Consider the following 27504-nt stretch of genomic DNA (forward strand, 5'->3'; position numbering starts at 1 on the left):
CCAACTTGCTACTGAGGCTTACTTCTTCAGTAAGGGAAATTACTTTATTCTTGTGCTTTATGCGTATAAGTCAATATTTCTTACGTCTCTGCCGTGAGCCAAAGGCAGGTTTTGCTGTATCTGAAGAGCTAATCCGAAAGGTAAGTAACAGAAGTGATATTTAAACAGAGCGAAACCTTCCTCAGGTGTAAAGTCTGGTAAATCTGGATAGAGGCAAAGGCATGGAGGCTTTTACCATCCTCTCTGGAAGTGCCGTGAGTGAGGAGTGCATGCCTCTGGTGCACGCCATTATGGATGCTGTGCTAAAAGGGTTAGATTGTTATTTTGTCTATGTGTGACATGAACCAGGTAAATGAGAATACTCTCTAAACCCAGGCTAATGAGTGACGTGCGTGCACTCAGCACACGAGAGCGGGGCTGAATACATCTGACTTCCATTTCTTTCCCTTTCCGACGAGCTCTCAAGCAGCCACTCACTCATGCACCGGCACGCACTGGGAAAGCGAGCGCCGTCTCACCAGGCGAATGGTGTGACCTGTCATTTTCATCTTCTCGCCCACTCATCCAAGCGATCTGTGTATACTTGTAACATGTAATGGATTCAAATCATAAAAGCTACAGCACAGAGGGAGAGATACAGAGCCTATGATGTTATGATCTTTTTCTCATACTTAATAAAAAGCATATGGAAAGTTATCTGCAGGAGCTTGACGACATATGGAGATGCTACTTTGAAGCTGCTCCGCCGACACACACTTTTTCCCCCTCTTCCGTTCTCCTTGGAGTTTTCAATGACAAGTCCATATGTTTATCAGCTTGTACTCTGATATGCAACCCATATAACACCTTGTGACTTCCTCTCTCGACCAAGTGCACAAACACACCACGTCGACACCCTCAGCGGTAGCAGATGCACATGCTCTGCAGCCCCGGTCAGATTGCCTCTACTGCTAAACTCCCAGGGAAAATTATGCTGCACAGCCAAACAAAACATGTGTGTGTGTGTGTGTGTGTGTGTGTGTGTGTGAGACATTCAGTGCCACAGCGGCATCAAATAAATGACACATGGATTGTCGTATCTATTTGCTTTGCTTTGGGTAGATAGGAGTGTGTGTCTGCTTTAGTGTGAAAAATGGACGACCTGCTGCTTAAAACACAGCATTGAATGTCCCCACAAAAAAACACACGTACACACTCTCTCACTCACTCACTGAGTCACACGTGTGTGTTCAATAGGGCGTGTGCCCATGTTTAGCCTCACGTCGCTAACAAACCCACTCAGCTGAGATGACCACGACTCAGTGTCCTTTTTGAGCGAGCGCAGGTTTTTCTGTGTGAAAACACATGCTCCTGCTTTTTTTTCCTGGTAACAGATTATAGATGAGTAAAATATGCTCTCGCAAATGGCACTTCGTTTGGGTTCAAGAGATGCTTCGCTGTAGACGTTTTTTTTTTTTTTGTATTTTTTCGCTTGCATGACTGATGCGCAGCCAGAGGGGCGGATGGATGGGGGATGGAGGGAGACGGAGCGAAGGACAGATGCTGACTGCTGCCCTGAGCGACCACTGACAGGTGCAACGTGTTCTCCTCCGAGCCTTATTTCAGCGTGATTTCGTCCAGAGAGGAAGACACAAAAATGTTGTTTTGCTCTTTAATTCAAAAATATATTTGGAGGAAAGACCTCTTGCTGTAACATAAAACTTTCTGGCTTCTTTATCAACTCCCTGAGTCGTAAACTCTGTATTTCTCCCTTTGATAAGTACAATTTTATGATTCCTCATGAACCTTGGGAGAACTGAAGATTGCTTCCTTTGAAAAGACTGTGTAATTTGTTTGTTCTCCATGCACCGTATCGCTTGTGCAACTCTGTTGTGTTTTCAAGAGAGCTCGGAGGAAATGAGATGCCTTCGACTTGCTCTGGATGTGCAGCCGCCAGGGTTGAGCAGCTGTGGTTCAACTGGCTGCACACATCAGGACTGAGTGCGCTCTGGGACGACAAAGGACACAGATGAGAACAGAGGTCCGGGGCCCACTGGCTTGCATCAGATTCCGTCCACTCTCTAACACACAAGTAGTACTTGCGATGATGTACAAGTGTCCCAGTGTGTTTGTGTGTGTGTGTGTCTGTGTGTGTGTGTGTGTGTGTTGGAGAGAAAGAGACAAAGTGAAAAGGAGGCAGAGAAGCAGAAGGAAAAGCGCAGACTGCTCGCTGCATCAATCTCCATTGCCGGGCCGTGTCCCGTCAAGAGCAGCTTATTTGTCACAGTTCATGCTGGCGGTGGCCCGCGTCACATTCATCCCCACTCAACACTTTCTCTTTCCTCTTCAAAGATGATTGTTGTGACATGAAGCTCCTCATCTCAGGAAGAAAAAAAAACAATTAACCTTTTTTTTAACTGGGGCGTGCGATCGGGAAAAGTGTCTGTTTTGAACTTGGAGCTTAAAAAGAGAAGCGCTAAATTTAAAGTGAAAGGGTCATTCCCGGTTTTGAAGGTAAATGAATCGTAAAACAGCGATACTCAGTTTATATCCCTCAACAGCCTCAAAGCATTTATTTTGTCCATTGATAATTTTTTGCACTCTAACTACATAATGATAGCATCATTTGTTCTGGGAAATGATTTTCTTCTTCTTAATGAGTATTGGAGGGGAAATAAAAGAATCACATCACCATAATAGCAATGAATTGTACAAAAATCCCCAAATTCGTAACTTGAAAACCCTAAGCATATGAAATAAAACCTTTAACTGCATTAATTGGGCTGGGGAGCCAGAAATGTTAGGGCAGGCCACTGTTATTTCTGACGAGTGGACAGTGGGTCCTTGCTAATGGCAGCGGTGGCCTTTTTTATCATGAAAATACACCATTAACTCTCCTTTTTAGCTGTTCCATTAGCTGGCCACTTTCCAAAGAGCCAATTAATCTGCCTCTTTTGTCAGGTTATGTCACCTGGCAAGATAGGATCCTTTATGAAATATGTTGAAATCAGGCGTAATGGAGGTCCTATTCAGGGATTTGGCAGAGACGGGGCCTGTTATAATTGGAGCCGTGTGTCTGGGAGGTGTCCCCAACAAAAGACGGGGAGAAATGAAGGACAGGTCGCTCTGTGTCAGCACCTTCAGAGAGGAAACACGATGCAGGGAACTCTTTTTACAGCCTCTTGTTTATGTGACTTATGGGAGCAGTGTGCGGAAAATTCAGGGAGGAGAGTGATTTAGTCTCAAATGTACAAAGCAGCAGTATCTCTGTGTTTAGAGGTTATATCTGCATCAATCTTGGAGCCCATTGGCTGTTGTCTGATGACGAATGAGCCTTTATGGGCAGCATAAAATGTTTTGGGTAGTTACAGCTACAGGCACCGCCCCTTCCCCTTTCAGCTTTGAACCTTTTTACTCTTAGTTATTATCCTTTTGGTGTACGACCTGATTGGAGTCGGACTCAACCACAAGATTTGTCTACATCTTAAACAAACAAACAAACAGCAACACTTTTTGCAGGTGTTTCAGGTCCAGGCAACATTTAGGCAAAGTTCAGTGAACAGCTATCTGCATATAAATGGTAATTAAATAAAAGGCTGACGCATGTTCCACCTCTTTTGGTCTCCACACGGACTGTGATCGGTCAAACTAGAAACCAGAAGCCTTCGCCCCCCAGATCTCATCACTTGCCAACATATCTGCATATTCACGAGCACAATCTGTTTATAGAGAATATATGTACATTATATATGTATATATATATAAATCATTTATCCTAGGGCTGCATTATTGAATGATGTGTTTATCTGTCTAAACTTCCTCTCTTATTTTTTTTAAATAACAAAAAACTGTGAGAGATTCCCTTCGGCATTTCCCTTTTTTCTCTAGAATATAGAAACAGATGTATACAGATGCTTGCAGGGCAGCACACAACTACAATGATACTCAATCAAAAAAAAAGAAACTGTCGTCTTTCATACAGTGACTTTGTGTCTCATAGCAAACCATTATCAACACTCCAGTGCTCTTCCTCTGTCTCTGAGCGATGTCCAGGCCCCGTTTCCTGGTGCCATTGGATGTTAGTGACAGCATACCGGAGAGAGAAAATTGCATATTATTTACCCAGCGCCTTCAATATGCCACTTTTCCACTCTGTAGCCTGCAGCTTACAACCAACAGCGCATGCACAGACACAAAAAACGCACAAAGACCCACACAAACGCACACGCTCTGACGAATGAAAACGCATACAAACTTAGCTCAAGGCTTCGAGCTCCCCCCCCCCCGTGTTGCCTGAGCTCTTCGGCAGCGCTGTGACATTCTGCCCTGACGTGTCATTAAAAAGTGTCACAGTTTCTGGGGGAGTGATTTCCGCTGCTCTCTGCCTCCGAACGGCCAGATGGGACGGAGGCGAGGGAGCATGGGAGTGATGAGCTGGTGGTGGGCCATGCATGTAAAGTCGGCCCTTTAGGATCGCATGACCTTCTCCTGTGGCATCAGGGAAGCAGTCCTTCCTCTCCCTGCCCTCCTCCTCCTCCTCTCCTGCTCTCTCTGCCGGAACCAGGCCCTGCTAGTTGTTTCTTGAGTCTTTCTTTCCCGGTCACACATGGGCAGGAAAGTTGAGCTGGACCGAGAGCTCAATCGCATCTCCGCTCCCTGGATGTCATGCCTCTGCGCAGAAGCACAAACCACTGGATATCAGATTAGAACACAGTGGCTCTTTCTCTCCAGTCCACTCTTTCTTCATTTCTCGCCACCGCTTTCTCCTCTCTCAATCACTCCACGGCTATTTCGGGTCTTTCTGTCTCGCTCCGCTTCTCTCTCTTGCTCTCTTCACACCCCTCCTTCTTCTCCTGCTCTCTCCCTCTCTTTGGAGACGGGGTGACTCTGTGTCTCCTCTCATGAACCAGTGCGGTGGGTTGTTCAGACAACCGGGAAAATGTTCCATTTCTCTTTCTTTTTTTTCTCTCTACTCCATCAGAGTAACTCACCTCTGCACCTCTCCATTAGAGTGTGTGATTGCGGGAGTCCACTGAACTGAGCTGGCTGGAGGCCCCCCCCCCCCACACACGGATGACGGGGATCGTATGTTCGCCTGAAAGCTGCGCACCGGCCTTCTCGTGGCACCATGTGACTTTGCAGGGCCACCGAGTCAAATTTTCCCATCAGTCACCACACAGTCCAATTTTAGTGGATTTGTCCGGAGGAGAGATTGATACCCATGTCAAACAAGCCTTCTATATTGTTTGTCTCTTATTTAAAAGCTGCGTTGGGACATGCACTGATCTCCAGCCGGCCCCCCTCTAGTAAAAACATGATGTGAGAACACAGATTCTCCAGAGGATTCACGGTGAGCCAGTGGGTGCACTGGAGCCATTTCTAACACGCGACAGATGCAATGGTGAAAAGACAATGACAATACAAATGTGTCAGGATGAAAACGAGGAGTCATACAAGACGGGAAACGCAGATGAAGATGACAAGATTTGAGAGGTTTGATACCGGACGACACTGATGTTGATGTGCTGTGATCTCAGTGGAGTTTACACGTTATGTCCCGTCTTCTGCAAACTCCAGAGAAAGTTGTGATGCAATTGCGCTTGTGCAATTCGGAGTTCATGTCTGAAAATGGCTTACGTGAATAACCCCTTTATCTTATTTCTGACAAGCGCCGCCGTCTGCTTTCATCAGTTTGTTCTTCAGCTTTGTCCGACACTTAATACCTGCCAGATGGATTTCACTATAATCTCAGAGCGCCACGAATCAAAGGATAAACGCTAAATGTTTAATCCGAGAGGTGAAAAATTCAAATATTGACGGATGTACCACATAAAAGTTGGTGCCGATAAAGTCACATTGATTGCCGAGGTCTGCGCCGAACCTGATTCCTCTGATATAAGGCTGCTCCCCTCGCTTGCTGCTTGATGAGAAGACATTACTCTGACTGAGTGACTCTTACAGTGATGGACTGGTTTAATTTATCTGATAATAATCTCACCTCCATGTTTAAACAGCAATAAAATACTTAAAAAATCGTCAGTTTCAAATTCATGGGGTTTTGTGACTGAATCCATAAAAGATCCCGAGGACCTGAGGCTTCCGCCCGCCAGATGGATATCCGTCTGCAGCGCCGCGTCTGTTTACCTTTTCATAAATGCTGGCTGGAGTCGACGCTCCGACCTTGAGGCTTATTGATTCCACATTTCTTTAAAATCGTACCTGCTGTATGTGTCAATACCCCTCTCGGCGATATGACCTTAGATCATGATTAACAGTCAGCAGGAGTACAATCAAACCCCTGTGAGGTGGACAGAAGAAGACAGGGGTTGTGTCTTTTTGTTGGTTATTTCCATGCGGTACAGTGTCTCACAAACAATTGAAGGGAAACTAAGAATAGAGCACCTTCTGAGGGAAAAGCGCTCCTGGGATTATATTCAACCACTGCTAAGTTAGGCTGCAACCGAAACACAAAGCTGATGAACACCACCTACGATACAGTGAAGGAGTAACTCCTCTTGTTTTTCATGTTGTGCAGTTCTCGGGGCCGACAGCGAGGGTCGATGCGACACCTTACAGTATCTGTACTGTCAGAGGTAACAAGGGCTTTATCGTACTTTTTCATCCCATGATACACCTGCAGTGTGTGCTCAGACAATCCACAAACACACTCATCACTCCTCCTTTATTACCTGCGATCTGGAGTTGGGGTCTTGTTTGATCCATCGGACGATCGTCTCATAAACCAGCTCCTCAGCCTTTGTGTTTAGACTATCATTGGACAGATAGGCCACCAGGTCCTCCTTGGAAACACTGAGAATCTCCTCCTGTCCTGCAACCTGACGGGTCGTGGAAGACACAATCACCAGTCAGTTCAATTGCAGTGTCTCATTTACTACATTCAGTGTTTCCCATTGATTATTCGAGACTGTGGCAGGCCGCAATATTCAAATTTTTCCCAACAAAGTTTTATGATGAACAAAACAAATTTTACAGCGTTTTTACACTTATAAAAATAGCACACTCATTGGCACTATCAGGAGCTATCAAGTGCTATGGTGTATAATGTTTTTACCATCCACACACAGTCAAACCTTATAGTTTGAGCTACGGTTGAAGCATGCAATGCAGTTTTCTCTTATCTATCCCTGGTACATAGTGTCAATACCCATCACTCAGAATCTGTTGCGCGTGTGACCTCCCTGCGTGTGTATGTACACATTTGTGTTCACGCATGTTCACCCCTGTTATCACCACAGATTTAATTAGTTATTTGGGAAATGCTGACTTCAATAATGGGATTTCTGATATTTCCTTGTTTCCCTGCTGCTGTGATTTTCTTTCATGGACCGTAGTCTCTCTTTTCTCGAGTTGATTACTGCCAATCAAAGCTCAGCTTTGCTGCTTTGATTTGAAAGACTACAAGAGTTAAAGAATCAGTTCTACATTTTACAGAAGTATGCCAATTATCTGTATTTACAAGAGTGTGTTGGGAAAATCCGTACCACTGTTCAGTAAGCAGGCAGCTCCAGCCATATATCTAACTTATCCCTTTGTACAAAAACAGAAATGTAACAAAGGCAAAGAGAGATTTATGTGTTGCATCTACAGGTTTACTATTTCACCTCTCTGTCTATAGAGCGAGAATTCAATTCAGATTTGTTTCTTGCTCTATAGATCGCTTTATAACTCCAGAGGGCTGTGGAGCAATTTTCTGTCCTACGTGGTTTTGTGTTATTAAAATTCCTCGTCAGCTGCGGGCAAATCTCTTTGCATTGTCTCTGTGTGTTTTGTTTCTTTGTGTATTTTCTTTTCATGAGCCCATCTAACAGCGGCATGGCAACAAGTGAAAAGTGCAGTTAGTCGCACACAGCAGATTACATTGTGCTCCCACAGTAAATTACCTTGTGTCTGGTGAAAGCTTTTACCCGAGCGAAGCCTTTTAAAGCAGCTATTGAACAAACAGATCCATACATTTGCAAGATATAATTTAAAATATGCAACATCTAATGTGCTTAATCAATGTTATATGTTGCATGTAAAACTGATTAGTTTAGTGGTGTAGAAAATCTTCTCCTGTTCAGTGTTAAGCAAGTCTCACAAATAATATTCAAGCAAAACAAGCTATTTTTATGGTATTATCTCTATAATTTTCTAAATATGACCTCCACCAAACGCAGCATTGTCTGTTTGTTCAGAGATTTGTTTGTTTGTTTGTTTGTTTGTTGGCAACATTACGCAAAAACTAGTATTTTGGTGCAAATCCAGATATTCAAATTTCTAAGTTTATGTTATTTATGTCTTTCTTATTCCTAATCACACTATCTCTACACTAAGTGTTAGTGCAGGCACTTCAGTGCAGGTCCAAGGACAGGACAAGGTGAGACCATCTGAAGATCTTGCCACTCAGCTCAGTTTCCCATCATGTGATGAGTCCATCTGCATGTTTCAAATTAAATCTCCGAAGGATCAGTGTTGACTTTGCTCTTTATTCAATACAAATTCCCACCACATCAGCTTTCGAATTTGCAGTTTTTGATCTTTCATTTGATTCTTTCATTCGTGGATCTTGATTAAAAAAATCCAGTATGTTTAGACGAAAGATTTCTATAATTTGTTGCAGTTTGATTGAATTCTACCTACTGGCAGAAGTACATGCTTAACTGTTTTTCTAATAGTCTTACTCACTCTTAATTTATTTCAACTTCAACTTTGTTCGACAGGAAAAAAAACATGAAATAATGAATCTCCACGTACCTCAGGGAAGTTCTGCAGTGCAAAAGCTTTGGCCATGTTGTGGAGCTCCGTGCAACTCATGGCTTCGGCCATGGCCAGCACTCCGAGACAGTTTGCTGCAGTCAGCTGTTTCTCTAAAGTCGATGAACAAGGTCCAAGAGACAGAAAGAAAGACAGAGGGGACAGACAAAGCAAAACATGAAAGATCAAGAGACATAGGCAGATTGATTAAGACGGGTGAAAAAACAGATCATTCTGACATCCATAAAAAGATCACATACAGAAAGCTACAGGGACAGAAAGAGTGACTGCTGGTGGCGCAGAGCCGTAGCCTAATGGGGGGGAATCTGCCTGAGACTAAAGGAGAACAAGTATAATAACTCCAAAAAGCTCCGGGGACAAACAACAAGGGGAATCGATCGCTCACAGCCCAGGCAAGGTGCTGGATGGCAGAGAGCGGAATTTGGGATTAGTGGGGCCACTTTAAATAAGTCCTGTCAGATCTTTGGGTATACTAAAAACACACACACACACGTACATGCACACGCACACGCACACACACACACACACACACACACACTGGTTGTGTAGTTTCATAGTAAATATAAAACTACCCGCGTGGCCAGGCCAGTGGAGAGAAGGCTTATGCAACCGTCTGTGATTTCTTGTAAGGATGCTGCTTTTAAGGGTTGTGTGTCTGTAATTTTAGTTGTTTTACGCACATCGCCATTCATCACAGGAAAACGTGCTAGTTCTCTACCACCCACACACACATTAACTCACAGATCCACTGGGTCAGTGGCCACTATAAGAGGCCTGATTAAACAACAGCCATCAGAGCGGAAGCGAAGCCAGGTCTTTTATCACTGAAGACAGAGTCTTAAAGTCTTTCCTAAACTAATATCAGCCAATAAAGGTCACCTAACATCTGCAGGATCACAACTAAACAAAGGCCAAAGCAGAGAACAAATAAACGCTGGTTTCACGCTGCATCAGAGTCGGGGGTGGAGGAGGTTAGCGGCAAAACAAAGGGCTGTTTGAAAATGTCCCTCTGAAATGCCATTTGTGGATATGAAGAGTTATTACGCTGTGTGTGTGCACGCTTGTATATGCGCTTCATGTTGCATATTCCTTTCATCACTTTCTTCAATGCAACGCAGCAGAGTTTGCAATTGAATTTGCTGGATAAAAGCGTGAGTCCACTCAGATGTACGGAGATGCAGGGCATGTAAAATGAATATTAGGTGGAGTCACTCAAAATATGTGCAAGGCTTCTCATCGCGGTAATAAGAGTTGAAGTGTGGAGCATGTCGCCAATTCACCTCCAGATAATAGATAATAAAAAGCAATCACGGTTCCTCACTGGGCAGCGGTCGCACAATAAATGACAGTTTGGGTTCGTTTGAATCTGAGGTTGTGTGAAAAAAGTAGGTCATGGAGATGTGTGCGATTTCTTCTGTGTGTATTTGTTACAAACTTCAATAATTTCTGACACCGTATCAATTTCTCTGCTCAAGGACGCAGGCCCGCGCCCGTACCTCTCTCGTTCTCCTGCGCCCAAATGTCATGTATCTTGTCGAGGAAGAATGGATTGACGGCTCCCTGGCGATGAGGTCTAATAATGGTTTCCCTGTTTTCCATGTTTCGTTTCTTTTTTTAGTTCCCAAATTGAGAAAAACAAATCAATAACGTGAACTGCAGCTTTTCTTTTACTTTCTTTTCACTCCCTTTCTTGTCGCTGACCTTTTTCGCCGACATGCACTTCCCTTGTGTTACCAATACAACAAAACAACTTATTAAATGGGATGCAAAACCTGACATTTACAGCTTTTCGGTCGCCCGACCCACTAAAATCTGGAACATGCCATTTTTGCTTCACGTGACCTCCTGCAAGCCCCCTCCCTTCCCCCCCTTGCTCCACTTTCCATACCTCGTCGAAGCATCAAGGGAGAGTATCAATCTGTTCTGCTATTTTTCAATTCAATCCTGGTTCAGGCCAGAGGATTTGACATTTAAGTGACAATTGTTCCCTGACCTTTTTATAAATCTGCCCCCCCCCCCCCCCCCCCCGCTCGGCCCTGCCCACTGGGACGAGTTCAGACGCATCGTGCCTGACTGAGAACAGACTCACACAGCTGCTGGCTTTAGAAACATGAGAGACCGGAGCGTGATGGGCTTAAGTAAGGGAGGTAAATTAAGGTTCTGCCTAAGAAACTCTGCCAGTGTGAGTGTGTGTATTGATGATGCTTGACAGTGTATGAGAACACACAAAACTGTTGATTCTACACCCAGCAGGGAAGGTAGCATCGGGATATAATGATGTAATAATCATGCATACTAGTTGACATAAACACTGTACTCACACGCGCACAGGCACACGCACACGCACAGCTATCTTATTAGGACTTTGCTTTGACTCCCTTTCATTGTGGACGGCATTACCAAATCCTTATCCCTGATCTTAACGGCTTATCCTTAAATGCCCCTATTTAGTTAATCCTCGCCTTACCTTAACCTAACCACAATTCACATCTTATCCCTAAACTTAAGCAAGAGCTCAGAAATTAGTTTTTTTTGCACATAAATGTAACAAAAATGATGACACACACACACACACACACACACACACACACACACACACGCACACACACACACACCCTTTCTGAGCCACACCTACCTAGGAAGGACACGCAGACTTTACAGAAGGTGTTGAACTGGAACTTGTTGGCGGCCTCCAGCAGCGTCTTGGCGTTGGCCGAGTCGATGACCAGGGACCCGGTGTAGACGAACTCGAGCAGCAGCTCCAGCACGTCGGCGCTGATGTTGCTCATGTTCAGCTCCAGCGTCTCCCCGCTCCTCGTCTCCCCCGAAGACCTGGTTCAACCAATCACGGCAGAGACAGAGGGGTTAGAGGAATCGCAGGGAAGGACAATCGAGGAAACAGAACAGAAAGGAGGATAGGGACACAGATACGTGTACGCTACATACAACACACCTCGGCCAGTACGAGTGAGGAGAAAATAAGAGAATCATTACACAATAAGATAAGAACATAAAGTGAAAAGGGGACAGAAACAGAACTTTGGATAGTTTCTACTTTTCTATGGGACTAGCACATTTGCAATTATAGTGCCGCATCTGAAACAAAATGTCCCCTCTGAACAAGGATTAGGCAAACAGGAGTTATTACTTGGTTTCAAGAGGCATGCTGAGTACACGTGTGTTTACATGTATGCATAGTTGTAGAGGTGGACATGCATACATGGCAGAGTACGTTGGAGCCGTCAGACAGAAAAACAGAGAGAAGGAGAAAAGTGACGTCGCAGTTGGTACGCTGACACGTGATTGGATGAAAATGATGCATGTTGAGCTGGAGAGCTGAACCTATGCCGCTGGTTGATGGGTATTAAAGCAATGCATCCACTCCCGCTGGCGAGGCGGAGTGAGAGGTGCCAGGGAGCGTTTGGATGAGCAAATTAAATAGAATACGATATCCGTCCCTAATGCAGAGAGTGGGATATGCAGGGAGCTGCTCTCAGAGCCGTGGCCACGTTGTGACTTCACCGGTATCAAATGGCCGAGATTAGTTCACATGCAGGGTCCCCCCCGGGGGAGGTATGAGAGCGTTAAATAACACCTCACCACCCATGTTTAATGTCCCATGTGAAACAATAATCCACTCAAGGGCAAAATAAATGGAATCAGAGCCCAGCAGTACACATGCCCCCACTACTTTGTCTCTCCTCCCGCGGCTACGGACATCAACAATATGAAAAGTACTCTACATTAAGATGGATGGAAGCTGTTTGCTTCCGTCAGTCATGGCGGCACAATGATAATGCTCTGCCTTTTTTCCCTCTCTCTCTCTCTCTCACTCCCTGCGTGTGTGTGTGCGTGTGCATGTGTGTGTGTTTGTGTCTTTTACTTCTCTGCTGGAGACAGTTCGTGGGATTAGAAATCATGACAAACAGTCAGCATTTAGTGAGACACGGGACAGCAAAACAAACAAGATGAGACAGCTTGACGAAATGGTTAGAGTGACGACGAGAAGAGGAGGGGAGACGGAGGTGGAGCAAAAAGGAAGGGAGGGGGGGGGGCAGGGTGAGACGGTTCTTCCACAGGGAGCCAGCAGCCATCCTTCTCAGGGAGGGGTTGGGTTGTTCCATGACTGTGCCTTGGTCTTTTAAATAAGAGATGTCCCCGCCCACCCCCGAAAGAAACAAAAACCACCATCACACCTAAAGGGAGCCTTTGTCCCCGCCGCAATACTCATCAGTAGCCTGTAGTGTATGAACTGAGACATTAGTTGTCATTTAAAGCGCACTCAGGATGTGAGAGGGGGGAGAAGGACATCCAAAAAAATTAAATAAGATAAAATAAAAGACAATGGCGTTTGTCTCTGGATGGACATTGGCTGGAAAAACCAAGGCAGTTACTCTTTTTCCTCCTGCAAAGCAAAAAGCCACACAGTGTTATTGCCCCTTTTTCCGCACAAAGCCCTGCAGTGGGGGCAGGTAGTAAGACAAGAAGAAGGGAAGGGAGAGGGGGAGTGTTGTTCAGGGTTAAAGTGATGGAGGGAGGCGGGGGAGAAAAAGATGGGGGAGAAAGGGCTAAAAATATAAAGAAGAGCATGCTCATCAACCTGGTCAATTAGTGCAATTGGAAGCGGCTCAAGTGGTAGTCTGTTTTGTCTGAGCACTTGTGTTATGGTAATGAGTTTTTTTCTAGAGCTACTTAAAGAGGTGGATATTTATGCTGCATCTGATTGCAGACTCCAAATTTAAATAGTGAAAGAGGGAGGACGGGAAGACAGAGGACAGAGAGAGGAAGAGAGGTAGAGACAGAGAGAGAGAGAGAGAGAGAGAGAGAGAGAGAGAGGTAGGAAGGACGAGGGGGGAAAGAAAAAGATGGGCACACTCAGGCAAAGAGATTTGTTTGTGAAAACGAACCACTTACTCAAGAGGAAGTCTTAAAATCAGCAGAGACTGTCAAAAATGGTGGTGAGCAGAGGGAGAGACGAAGGAGGGGAGCAGCATGAGACACAAACACAAACACACACACGCACACACATGTACACGCACGCACACAAACACAAACTCACACTTCCTAATACATCCCTCAACCTAAAAAAAGCCCATTTTACAGCCGATACTTTTAGCTTTCTCTTACGAGACCTTTTTCTCTCCGTGGAAGTACAGTCGCCACATACGAAAACGTGTTAAGACGGACGGTTACTCCGATGCATAGCCTACGCTTTCTTGGCCAAAATAGGTTTGTATTTACATCCCCCGTCTCAACATAAATCAGGAATAAATTATAAAAATAAACGCACATAATGTGTGAGCTCCGTCAGACTCAAGTTTTGCTTGCGTTTGCATTCCAGTAATGAGGCCACGATACAGCATCAGGTACGAGACTGATGCTGAGGTTTTGGCTGGAAAGAGCCGGGTTTGTGTCAGACACCCTCTAAAAGGACAAAGAGGACAGGATGACAGGTGGAGAGTTTAAAAGCCCGTAGCTGCGTCCTAGTGTGAGCCGAGGGCCATCAGCGTGAGGGGGGGAAGAGAAATGTGGACTTCGGTTTGACAGAACTATTGATTGAAAAACTTGAAAAACTTTACCTAAAAGTTTATTTTGAGGAGTGATGGCAGAGCAAAATGCACAAGCCAATATGAATAAGGATGTGAAGCTTCATTATTAAAGGGCTAGTTCACTCACAATTAAGATAATGTGTTAGAAAAAGGATTTTATTTGACTAATGGAGGTCAAGCAGGATCACAATTTCTACTTGTTTATTGGTATCACTAAAAAAGATTTAAAAAAAACAATACAGAGCTAAATATCCTTCTCGAAAATAATGGATAACATAATTTCTTCTTCCAAAGAAATGATCTGTCTGAAAATACTAGACAGTGTCTATATAGTAGAAAGTGTAAATATATATATATAAATATATATAGCAAAAAATCATAAATGCTAAGAAATATTAGATTATTTGATTTCTATAATTAAAGTGGCTTAATCAGGTTAAAATTTGAGTTTAAAGAACCCCAAAAATGTTTTTAATGCGAAATATTATATTATAGTTGCTACATCATAAAGGCATGCCAATTTACACCTAACATAACAAGTAAAACCAAAAATAGATGTAAGACTGCAGGGCTCGAAGCTCCAAGTTCAAAGTTCACTCTTTGAAAATATATTTTATTGAAACTCGACATTGTAAGAGGATTTGGATGAGAATGTGAAAATGCAGAGCAGCAGATATCACAGGTTTTTCAAAGGTTGGACAAAATCTAACTATCTGAACAAATACATGTTTTTTGATTTGGATGAGCTGACCCTTTAAAGGCAGCCAATCAGAACATATCGTCTAATTGAAATCAGAGAGGAGTATGACAGTGTCTTTTGTCTGCCTGGGACAGCAGAACAACAGAGAGCTGAGCAGTGCTCACAGGGCTCAGCTGCCGAGTTCACAAAGGGCCTGCGCTGTAATGGGCTTTAACAGAGCTCCCTGCCCATCTTAGAACACTCTCTGGCTCACAGGCACAGCGAAAGCCCTGAGTTGACAGAGGGGGAAGAAGGGAGGAAAAACAAATGGCATGAAAGCATGTGTCAGGACTGCTGAAAGATTTTTACATTACAGATGCAGTGGCCATAAATTAAATGCCTGCGGAGCACACTTATTTGAAAAATCCCGAGGGGTAAAATGGAATTACCGGAGATGATCTGTCTCCCTGCTCTGTGCATCGGTCCTTTAAAGGGTAGGGTAATAGGTTTTTGGGTGGGGGCAAGGGCAGACGTGTGCGCACATTTCGGAGAGGCATTACATTTGCCAGGTAGCGTGGGCTGAGCTGGCTGGTTGAATGAACATATACTTTAGGGGAGGCCTGAATATTTTAGGTGAGCGTAGGCAGCGGAGGAGAACACCTCAAAGAGGGAGGCAGGCATTGGAGGATTATGTTAGGAAAAGCAAGGATTTAAAATTTGCCAGATAAGCAAAAATTTGAAAATGCATGTTTTTTTTGTTTTTTTTGCCTTTTATATATTATATTATATCTTTTTTATTCAAGCAGGAAAAATCCCTTTGTGATACAAAATCTCCTCTGCCGGTGAGTCCAGGTCAAGATGGGAGACAAAATGTGATAAAAAATATTTTGAACAAATTTTCATAATTACTTTGTCATTCTATGCTGCTACATGTTGGCTCCTTTCCAATAAGGCCTTTAATTTCGTAAGTGAGTCTTTGGGCTGGTGTGTGTGTGTGCTCTTGTACAGCTGTCTTTATGAGGACCAGTCTGAGCCTACAGCCTACAGTGAGGACATTTTGGAAAAGTGAGGACATTTTGGCCGGTGCTTACTTTCTGCCCCCCCTGGATGGACTGTTTACGGGTAAAGGCTTGGTTTTAGGTTCAGGATTGATTAAGGGTTAATGTTAGGCATTTAGTTTGGATTGTTAGGGTAGGCGGCTAGGGAGTGCATTATGCCAATGGCTGTCCTCACTAAGATAGAAATACAAACGTGTGTGTGTGTGTGCCCGTGTGTGAAGGTCAGGGAATATAAGTGTGATGTGCACTCCCTCACCCCACCAGTATTACATCTCTACTTTACTCTCACTAATGGCAGCCTGCCTGGATAACACATCAGAATTATGTCCCTCCATCTTTCGTGTTCGCACGCACGCACAGACGCAAAATCCTGCACACGAACACAAACACACACACACAGTAAAATGTGTAGACACTTCATGTCATGTACATTTGCACACACACATTTCCAGACTTGGAGCACACAGTGTGCACACCGCCCCCCCCCCCCACACACACAGGTGGTAAACAGTGGGCTGACATGGCCTCTAAACAGTAGTGAAACCCTCCTGAATGAAATGGGCGAGGGAGAGTGGGTACTGAACATATAAAGAGATGAAGTCTTGCTCTCTCTCTCTCTCTCTCTCTCTTTCCATGTCTCTGCGTCTCTTATGTGACCTTATAAAGATGTGGACGGCAGCGAGCCAAGGGCAGCGTGACTTAGACTCATTGAAGGAGTGACCAGAATGGCACACAAGAGGCGTTTGGTAGTCTTCGCTTCTGTCTAACCAAGCCTGTGACACTCCGCCTGACAGCGAACGCCTCTCAGCTACGACCAAAAGGCTCTCTCCCCCCCCCCCCCCCCCCCCCCCCACGTTCGTTACTGACATTTATTCCCACGTTTCTGCTTCCTCTCTGTCCTTCTCTGGTCAACTTCTTACCTCTGTCCTTTTCTAACACAACTCTCATTTCCATAAAGTCAGGGCGCCACATGCTCCCTAACATCAACAGCCATCACTGTGGAGGGTGCAGCGTTAGCATAATGCTGATGATCGTGACTTCATTAAATCCGCACCGAGACGCCTCCCAAAATGAACAATTAGTATACCAAATCCATCAGATATTCTCCAGTGTGGAGTCGAATGAGAACATTTCTATTTTAGTCATAATCTCGTGAAAAACGACGGCGTCATGATAATAAATCAAAGCAGTTCTACAATTAATTAACCAATTAATGAGAATTTGCTCTGTTAAACTGTCAAATTAAAGAAGAGAAATCTGACTGTGTATGCTACAGCAGGCATTAAGATGAGCTTGATGAAACTCGGACCGCCCCTCTGGAAGCTGCCGTGTCTTTCAGGAGGCCTGTATTCATGCATTAACGATTTGGCGACTGTACTTCCCGGATAAGAGGCAGAGCCGAGACAATCTGATGGACAGGTTGACCGGCACGGGGGCTTCAATTCTGTCCAAATCCGCTCGAGTCTCGCAGGAAGCTTCTCTGCTATTGTCAAGGTCATAGGAAGACAGAGCGTCTCGTTTTTTATTCACGGCGCTACGAGTATTGCTGTCACGGAGTTGAGTGATCCTAGTACAGACGCTGCTCTGTGGCTTTTCTGTCCCTGTTCCCTCTCTGGTCTTCCTCACTCCATCGCCATTCAGGAGGAACAAGTGTATCGGTGGCGAGAGAGGAGGCCACCGCGGCAGAGGCTGATAAGCAGCTTTCTGATGAGCTCGCATGGCTTCGGGGGAAAGTGGAAAACTTCCCCAAGGCGTTCCAGCCACCGCCAGCTACTGTGTATGTGTGCATCTCTTCTGTTTTGTCTTTGGATTTTGCTCAACACTTCATCCCCAGCCATGCAAGTGAGAACCAACGCGCACACACTCGCGCACACAAGCAGCAAGGCGGCAAAACAACTTCGGGTCCGGGGGACTCTCAATCAAGCTGAAACACCTGCAAGGATTTGAAGTGAGGATGAGGACATTAGGGAATTGTGGTATTCCCCTTCCGGAAAACAAGGCAGATAAAAAAAAGACACACTTGCGCTATCAGACTTTACAGTCACTCTCACACATTGTGCACACACATCTAGAGACACTAAAAGGATCTGTGGCTGGCTGACACACACACACACACACACACACACACACACACACACACACACACACACACACACACACACACACACACACACACACACACACACACACACACACACACACACACACACAGAGACAGGCACCCATGGAAACAAAACAGCCCATGAACAAAAATAAAAAATATGGAGTATGAATGGCAGAGTAGAGAGGGAATACTTGAATCCACATCAAACAAATACACCAGTGAAGGGTGGTGTTAACCTGTGAAAGTGCTGGTTCATTGAGCTGTTTTAGACGCGCTTCTGTCTCGTCCTTTTGTTTATGACTCTGAAATGTCTTATTAGACTAACAATGATGTATTAGCTTAAGAAAAGGCTGTTCTGCGGCAGAACTCACTAAACAGCAACAGAAAAAAAGTGGCAGCTCAGGGGAAAAGAATCCCTTTGCCCATAGAAGACAGTGCAGCTTTGGCAAATTACCACCCAAAATGAAGAAGGTAGGATTCTTTTGTTTTGGCCCCTTTGGTGAGTTTTAGAACATCCCCAGTCATGGAACATTATCACTGCTCATTAAAATGGAAATGTGGTTAAATTTGCCCTACATGGGGGAGGAAAGGTAATGACGAGGGTTGACCTTTTTTTTTTTTTTTTTTTTTTCTCCACTTTCAGATACATTCATTTGAGCGGGAAAGGGGAGGAATGGCTGCTGGCCCTGTGCAAGCAACCAAAGTCTTCACACACCTGCAAGAGAGAGAGGGGAAGGGAAAAGAAGAAAGAAAAAAAAAAGCGACACAAATGCGCCCTATGAAAAGAACAGATTGGATCAACAGCTGGTGGGAAGAAGGGAAGCGAAGGCAAACCTTTTCACCAGGTCCTTGAAATACAAGCTGCAGGAAGCTAGAACATTTTGGTGGACTTCAAACTCTTTGCCTTCAACAATTATTTTCAGGTCTGTAAACTCTTTCGCTCTGCGCTGTTGGTTCAGCTCCCTCAACATCTCTGTAGAAGAAGAAAAAGAAACAGACAGTGCCACATTTGGGTTCAGAATGTTTTCTTTGAATACAAAGTGCATAAAAAAAAGCATGACAACAAGAAACAGAACACAATGTTAAACAGTGTAGATTGAAGAACACATTATTGCTGGCAGGTCTTAGGAAACAGTGTTCATTACATGATAGGCGAGAGGTGACACGTGCACATTTGATTCGACATTTCGGCCAAAGCAAAATGAAGCCTGTACGTAAATATAACAGAAAAAAGAGTGCATGTCAGAAAATAAATAATAATTAGCTCAAATATTCTATACTGTACTGTGATTGGTCAAAGCATGCTAGTGTTGAACAGAATTATCCATCCATCCATTATCTATGTATGGCTTATCCTCTGGGGGTCGCAGTGGGCTGGAACCAATAATGTAGAAATACAAAAAGAAAAGAAAATATAATTAAATTAAAAAATGGTTGTTATTGGGAAAGACACTTGTTAAACTGTATTTGACTTTCAATTTAATCTGCAGCACTAAAACGTCAATGGCGGCGAGCTACATGAAGTGAAAAAAACGTGTGGGCTGAAAACAGAGACACTGTCAATGCATTATTCATATCGAAATAAAATTCTTTGGCTTCTCACTAATGCCCTAGTCAGCACAGAGTTGACCTTCAAATGTGGCTCAATGAGAAAACAACAGCCTACTACACCCAACATCCCCTCGCTCACTCTCTCACTCCTAGAAAAACACCCCTCGTCCTCCTCGCTGGGAAAAAAATACACGGCAATAACAGAGAGTGACAAAACACAATCTGAGAAAACACGCTCGGAGCAAACCAATGTGCAGTCGAAGGCAGAGAGTACACAGCGAGTTGTATAATCTGGTGCAGCCGTACAATGTTAGGCCTGGCCTTGCTGCAGCGCTGGGTCGGAGGCTCTTGTTTCGCTGCGTCTTAATGAGGCACCATGAGGGGATGCTGAGAATGGAAATCAGCGGGAGACTAGCAACATATTCCACAGCCTTAGGACAGATAACCAAAACTGTAAGCTTTGTTAATCTCCGCTACCATCCACCACTCAGGACGCCACTAAAAGGCAAAGACTTAGATTCAAATACAGGAGAATACTACAGAACATCAGGGAGGGAGCCGGCTTCTGCACCGTCTTATAGCGTTAACAGAGCATTTCATGGAGACTGCAGGCTGTGAGATGTAGTAAAAGTGTATTATGGCACAAAACACAGTCTGTGCTGTATAAGGACACATGCTGAGGAGAGATAAAGAGCAGCCACAGTTCTGTGTGAGACACAGGGAATGATGATATAGATAAGAAAGGTGGCGAATCCTCCCTTGATCAGCAGGAAGGGTCATTTTTCCCGAGGCTAGTGCAGCCACTCTACCTCAGCGTAAACACGGCAATCTGACCAGCAGCGAGTATTTTTGTTGTAAACATCATGTGCACCTAGAAAGGTGTGTGCACGTGTGGCCGGACGGACGTGTGCGTTAGCGTCTAGCCACAAATCGTGCAAAACTGATCGGACTTGTGATTGTACTTGCAACGTCCATGCTGAAATAAAGGACCTTTATTTCCCGCTATGATCCTGAAAGTGGTCTGTGTTCACGCCAGACACAAATCAGGGATTTAATTAACCTGGAATGACACTCGCCCCTCTATTTGGCTGGAATATCTCCTCATTTAGCTCCTTCCATTCTCCTGACTGACACTGGCAGCTCAGCTCTGAATTAATTGCGCAGCTGGAATTACAGCGTATAAAGACACATGACAAATAAGGTGCAATTCACGAGCGTGCTTTGGTAGAAAGCCTCCTCGCAGAGCGGCGCATCCCTCAGAGTTATCGCGTCGAGAAATGAATTGCTAGAGAGAATGACCTGGTTATTAAACATGCTGCATAGCTAATGAGGGGAAATATTATAATAGATGCAGTTTTGGACAATATGTCTGTTGTGCTTTGACCACCTACACAACGGTATGGTTGGAGCAGACCATGCACATGCAAACACAAAGCTGCCATTTGCCTTGTCTTTCACCCATCTCCTTCCACATTCCCCCCCACCACTGTTTGTCAGTGAGACAGCCATCTGATTAATGTGTGGGCATGGGCTGTGAATAGTGAATACACAGTAGTTTTGAGTTTGCATTAGTGGATCTCCAGCGGCCGATATGCCTCTCACCTCCAATCAGACACACCGCATACCCTCCATTCGCCCCAACAATAGAGAAAGTGAGAGGGGGAGACAGAGAACTCCACTTGTCAGCAAACAATGGCCGCCTCCCTCGGAGCCATGCAGATACACCTGAATGCCTGATGGAAGAGCTAATCATCAGCTTCTTGGGTGGATCTGTGAAGCGCCCGGGAACAACTCATCACCGCCGGGGACCATGAAACTGCACATGGCGTCCCCATTCTGGTGTTTGGCGTGGAGTGTGGTGAGGCACAGCCACTTTCAGCGGCTTTGAAACACCCAACATCTCAATACTCTTAAAGGAAACAAATCTCTCGAGGGCTGTGCGCAACACGGAGTCGCAGAAGACGCAGAAAATAGCAGCGTGGGTTTGTTTTGTGGGAAGTACGTAGATATCCTCATAGGGGTATAATGTGCTACATTTCTGGAGTACACGTCGTGGACTGCAAACAGTGATGAAATGTGCCAGAGTAGTTTCCTGCCCCTGAGCCGTTCACAATAATAACAACACCCCGCACCAGCTCCTCGTGATTGGTTGACACACTGCACAGGGGCTACGAACACGGCGCCAACTCTGCTGCTCAGCCTAGTAACTCTACTGTCAAACATCTCCAAGCGCTGTGGCCAATGGGTTTCCTCGGGTGAGGTTTCCAGTAACCTATCAGCACGCGCCATGATACAAGGTGTGGCGAGTCAAGTGCTGGACTGGGATTGGTTGCTATAAGAAGGGTGACTCCGTGTGCCATTGGTTGCCAAACACGGAGCCATTTTAAGGTTCTACATGTATTTTACATGCGCCTCTGTAGATCCACCATTTTGTGTTTGAACGAAAAAATTTACAATTTGGATGCATATTCACAAGCCAAATTTTCAGAGGAGCACGCCAACTGTTTCTGAGTTGTTGTGTTGAAAAGACTGAAAAGTAAAGCTCAAAAATAAAAATGTACAGTATAAGGCGAAATTTGTACCTATAACATTATGAAGTTTAATTGTCTTGGAATTTGGATTTAATTTCCTTTGCAGAGGTTTAATAAAAATATAATTTAACTCAGCCACACAATGGATCGTGGTTTCTGAAATTAAGTTCAAAACATTTTTCTACACTGTGGCATAACACATTAACTAACAGAATATTTAGAATTTTTGATGAATATCAAACGACACATAAAATCAAAAATAAGGGATTAATGATACGAAAACTTTTTTTGAGTATATTAGATCCGTTTCTTTCTTGAGACTCGTGAGATGTGACACCTTGTGAATGACAGTTTTTATAATACATACAGCAAAAAGTGACTTTAAATTAAAAAGCCATGTTTTGTCAAATATAAAAAATGTTTTGTTCCATTTTCTCTCCTGACAAATCTCGTTCCTACTTCACAAATAGACATGTTGACATATCTTGCTTCAATTGGCTGACATTCTGTGTTGCGGCAGTCAGAGCACTGGGGTGTTGACTTTGACCTTTTTGTTCTTTCAAACTTTCAACAATCAATTCCCACCAACACTCACAGCTTAATTACCTAGAACAAACCATGCAAGCTGATCAATAATTCAATGTACATGTCTGCCATAATGGCTTTTCTTTAGCTTGGACAGCACTTCACTACAGCCTACCGTTTTTAATCAAATAGCACTTAATCATTTTATCGCACCACACGTGAAAACGAAATTAATTTATGATTAATAATTGTCTTTAAAACAATTCATTAAAAAAATCAGCAAAGCCAACAATATTTTCTGAAAAAGTCTTGCTCTACGTGCAAGATAAATATACTGAAAATATCTTTGAATTAATAGAAATCAATCCAATTTGATGAAACACATTTTTGTGAATTTGGTTCTCCCAACAGATTACTTTCCAATAATACACAGTTTGAGCTTAATTAATAAACCACTCACACTGCATGTTAAAAAGACATTTGGAAAAAGGAACGAATGTATATCTTAAAATTGTTTTATTAATTAATGAGCAATCACCTCTAGTTTAAAGTGATATGATGCAAAATGTACTAGTTGCATTGCAATATTCTGGATAATATTTGAATGAATTTTACAAGATATTATGATATATATAATTACAGACATTATACGATATATTCATTTCATAACTAAAGGGATCTGCTTTCAAAGAAGCAGCAGCAGCAGCACTGTTGCAGGGCTGACGCAGATTGGACTGAGGCATTCTGATCTCTCGTAAAAAAGCCTTTAGATAAGTGGGGACGTTTGAGAAATTCCAGTTCAAAGGTTCCTTACGACAGAACGAGCAGAGTGGGCCGAGAGAATAACTATAATACATGCACACAAAAGAACTCTTTCCAAGCAAAAGGCTTGCACAGCATTTGGCTCCCCTAGAAAATGTCTCCCCCCCTGCAGAGAACAGAAGGCCTGGAACCTACAGTCAAAGCACTGATAATGTCAGGAGGATTCGTGAGGGATATTCCCATGTGAAGTGCTGCCCTGGTATTAAAAATTGAATAGAAATGAATAAATATTCAGATAATTATGCCGGTTTGGCCTCAGAACCCAAAACATTATGGTGCTGATCTCGCAGCATCAAATGGACGTTTGGGGAAATAAAACTTCTCGCCTCCCGCTGACTTTGATAAGAACACCACTTTAAAATGGTTTCCCTGTTTCTGACTGCACACATTGAAAACACCCACACTCACAGAGATGGTCAAGAGTTCACTGTCAGCACAAGCTGTTGGATAATGTAATATCTCTACTCTGCAACCCCAGGTGCCCCGTACAACAGTGGGGGGGGGGGGGGGGGGGGGGGAACCCATATCAGCTCTTAGTTCGAGGAAGCATTTAACCCTAGTTCTTAAATAATGACTTGACAAACCGATTTGTGTTTTTTTTTTTTATTTCCATCTCCGCATCTTAAACCTGGTTATTTGAATTCAGGGTCGGAACACTGCCTGACCAAAGCTTTCAAAAAGGAAATAAAAAGATTTTGTAGACACAGATAACATAGACTTGCTTGGCCCTATTGCAAAATGAATGTCCAGTAAAGTAAAGCTCTAAAAAATACAATCTTGCATTTCTTGACTTTGAGTACATGTTTTGAGTCAAGTAAAGTAGCTTTTTATTCATTATTTTTCACGTTATATAATTCCTGTCACCTTTAAGTAATTTTATAAACTATGAGTGTGCTTGGTTAAAAGTAGTTAAAGTAGGTCAAAACAAAGGCAGTACAAAAAAATGTTTATATTTGTATATCTCCATCTCAATCTAAAAAGTGGAGATTTTAAGGTTGATCTGTGTGTAACATTTTCTTATTCATACAAATTAAGTTGCCTAAATTGTTTATTATTATAGACAAAATAAGAAATGCTTAGGATAAATTCAATATGCAGTTTTATGCACTTATAATGATCATACATTAAATTTACTTGTAACGAACGATATTTAAAAACAGATTGATTGGAAAGCGACAAATTTTTTTCTGTACCATTTTTGCAAAATATGTTGAAGATATTCCAGGCTCCTAAATCACATAATCGAATAAATCGACCTAATTTTCAAAACATAAAAATTCTAATAGATTTGTTTATTTAAAATATTTTAATAACATAAATCATTCTGATGTGTTTGTTTGAGGTCTGTTTTTACAAACAGATATTTTTATGGTTTTTGATGCATCAGGCCATTTATGATGAAATCATATATCAGATAAGCAACTGATTAGGGATTGTCAGATATAATTGAAAGAGGAGACAATAATTGAAAATAATTCAGTTTCTTTACTTAAAATGTCTAAGTATTGAATATATAATATTAATTGGATTGTTCACACAACAATTCAAAGAAGGCTAAAAAATACACTGCAAAACCACACTTGTGTCCTATTTGCCCAAAACAGGAGGGGAGGACACCACATTTCAAAAGCATCATTTCACAAGTCTTTTTATTTTTTGTTTAATGCCAACATCTTCCGCTAAGGACAGTTCACTTCAAAAGCCACAGTGGCTAAATGTCAGCCTTTAACAGGTGCAAAATGTCACCAGCCCTTTCAGGCCACTCATCTCGCTGCCATCTGCTGAACCAATGATGCTTTACGTAGATAAAAGCCAGCAGATGTGTGTTAACCAATCTAGCCTGTGCCTCTTCCACGTCGCAATTACTCCAAACGGTCCCTAAAAACGTACCTCTACCAATCACTGGCACATTCATGTCTGGAGACGTCTCAACAGCCGATGACTACTCCGGGCAAATCACCACAGGCGAGGCATCAGAAGTCCTCGAGACCCCTCGAGTCTCTAGCCGTCCTGATTTCAGCGTCTGAGAGCAGTCGCGCCATAAAGCCTCAGAGAATATTCCAAGATGAGGACGCTTTATTTTTTCCCTGCTGCCCTAAACTGCTGATCCGAGCTGCTCGAGTCTCAGCGATGCTGTCAGCGGCTATGGACAGAGCCTGGGGGGGGGTGGGTGGATGGGTTGGGGGTTAGGGGGGTTACCATGACAGAGGAAAGGAACCGGTGCCCCTCAAAGACACTGCCTGGGCCTTTGTTGTCTTCTCCAAACAGGCATGCCAGAAAATACCTTGAGTAGTAAAGTAGCACAGATAGCTCCCTGTCCTGCACTGGGCACTCGAACCTCCATGTGTACTCTCTGGTGCAAGGGTCAGACGCACTCACGCATATGCAAGTGAACAATTGTCACCGGCAGAACAAAGTCAAGGCAAACACAAGAAGAGGCTTTGAGGAATAAGAACACAAACAAAGGGAGCCCCGGGAGCGTGTGTTGGCCTACTGCAACACTGTGACAGGATGTCACGCAGTGTTTCTCTTGTTCTATCCGTTTGAGTCTGGTGGGAAGAGGAGAAAGTCTCAGGTCTGGGCTGGTGCCGTGGCCTCCTCATTAGACAGGAGGGAGGGAGAGGACAGAAAAGTGACAAGTGGTCATTCTCCCTCAAACAGGTTTTAACAAGAGGATACACCTGTGGCTGTCAAACCAGAGCTCTGTCTTATCTCGTCTATCCCTCAGGCGCCACAACATAGGTTTACAACAAAGTAGGTACTTTATTATAATATAAACTAAGAAGGCAAAGGCTGCTTCAGACTTTCCTCAGTGTGTCTTTGTATAACTATGGAGGTGTCAAATCAATTTCCTGGGATAAACCTCTAATTTATGTATGAAATAATAGCGTCAATAACTGGAAACCAAATCATTTGAGCTAAACCAAAACTTTGCATTAATGAATCCAATTTAAGTAATTCTTTTTTTTCTTTTTTCTTGCACTGAGATCTTGGTTTGACATGATTTCTCGCTATGTCACCCTGGTGCATGACAAAAATGAAAAAAACGCTTTTTCTCTTTGCAATCAGTGTCGAGTGAGTCTAACCTCCTACAGATGCACCATGGGAGTAACTCCACCCGCCGAATAACTGGGACATGACTTCTGTTCCAAAATAATTCAAAGGAGGATCGTGGAGTTTATTCCGGCTGAAAGCATTTTAGGCTACAAAAACAAATCATACCATGATGCCTATTTTCACTTCCAATTAAAATGCTCCGAAACGAATACGAGATCCTCCAAAGTTGTTATTTCAACATGGCTAGAAATTATGTTTTCACCAAAAGTACGTCTTAATTAGGGTGTAGAGAGGTAACACTTATTGTGCCAATACCTATCATCAAGTCAGGTCACATGATCGTGAAGTGAAGTCGACATATCGGGCTAACAGAAGCAAAAAAAGTAATATGTGTAATTACATTGACTTTAGATTAAGCAAGATTCAGCGGCCAATCAAAGATGCGTATAGATTTATATTCCTGGAAACCCATTTCTCTTTCTATGTGTGTGTGTGTGTGTGTGTGTGTGTGTGTGGTCCCCTTATAGCTCCCTGACACATCATTAGCACTGCTCAACTCCTCCATGGCTGTTTTTAAACCTACTCGAAATGGTAAAGTCAATATGGTGCCAAGCCACTAATGTGACAATCCTGTTCAACTATATTAACATAACGTGCTCATCTTTTTTTTTTCATCGTCGCTGAAATAAAAGACCCGTTCAAGCGTTTAACCCTTTCACAGGTGGTAAAAATGTCTTAAATGTCTGCTTGTCTGCGAAGCTGACCAACATCGCAATCCAAGAATATCTCGAGGGCAGGGGATATTTTTAACGGTTCCCCACATACAGGCTGAGCTGATGACAGCTTCATGCAAAAGAAGGTGCAAGGAAACCGG

General features: G+C 43.5%; 1 protein-coding gene across 1 annotated transcript in view; it reads right to left on the reverse strand.

Annotated features, from left to right (window-relative positions):
* Positions 1-27504, reverse strand: part of LOC128460258 (kelch-like protein 29) — a 146652-nt gene that overhangs the window by 62164 nt on the left and 56984 nt on the right. The window contains exons 5-8 of the mRNA XM_053445355.1: positions 18979-19117; positions 11390-11586; positions 8734-8846; positions 6669-6815 (exon numbers count right to left, since the gene is read on the reverse strand). Of these exons, the coding sequence (XP_053301330.1) occupies positions 6669-6815; positions 8734-8846; positions 11390-11586; positions 18979-19117 (596 nt within the window). The remainder of the gene's footprint in view (positions 1-6668; positions 6816-8733; positions 8847-11389; positions 11587-18978; positions 19118-27504) is intronic.

Source organism: Pleuronectes platessa, chromosome 17 (assembly GCF_947347685.1).
Source record: "Pleuronectes platessa chromosome 17, fPlePla1.1, whole genome shotgun sequence".
Lineage (NCBI taxonomy): Eukaryota > Metazoa > Chordata > Actinopteri > Pleuronectiformes > Pleuronectidae > Pleuronectes > Pleuronectes platessa.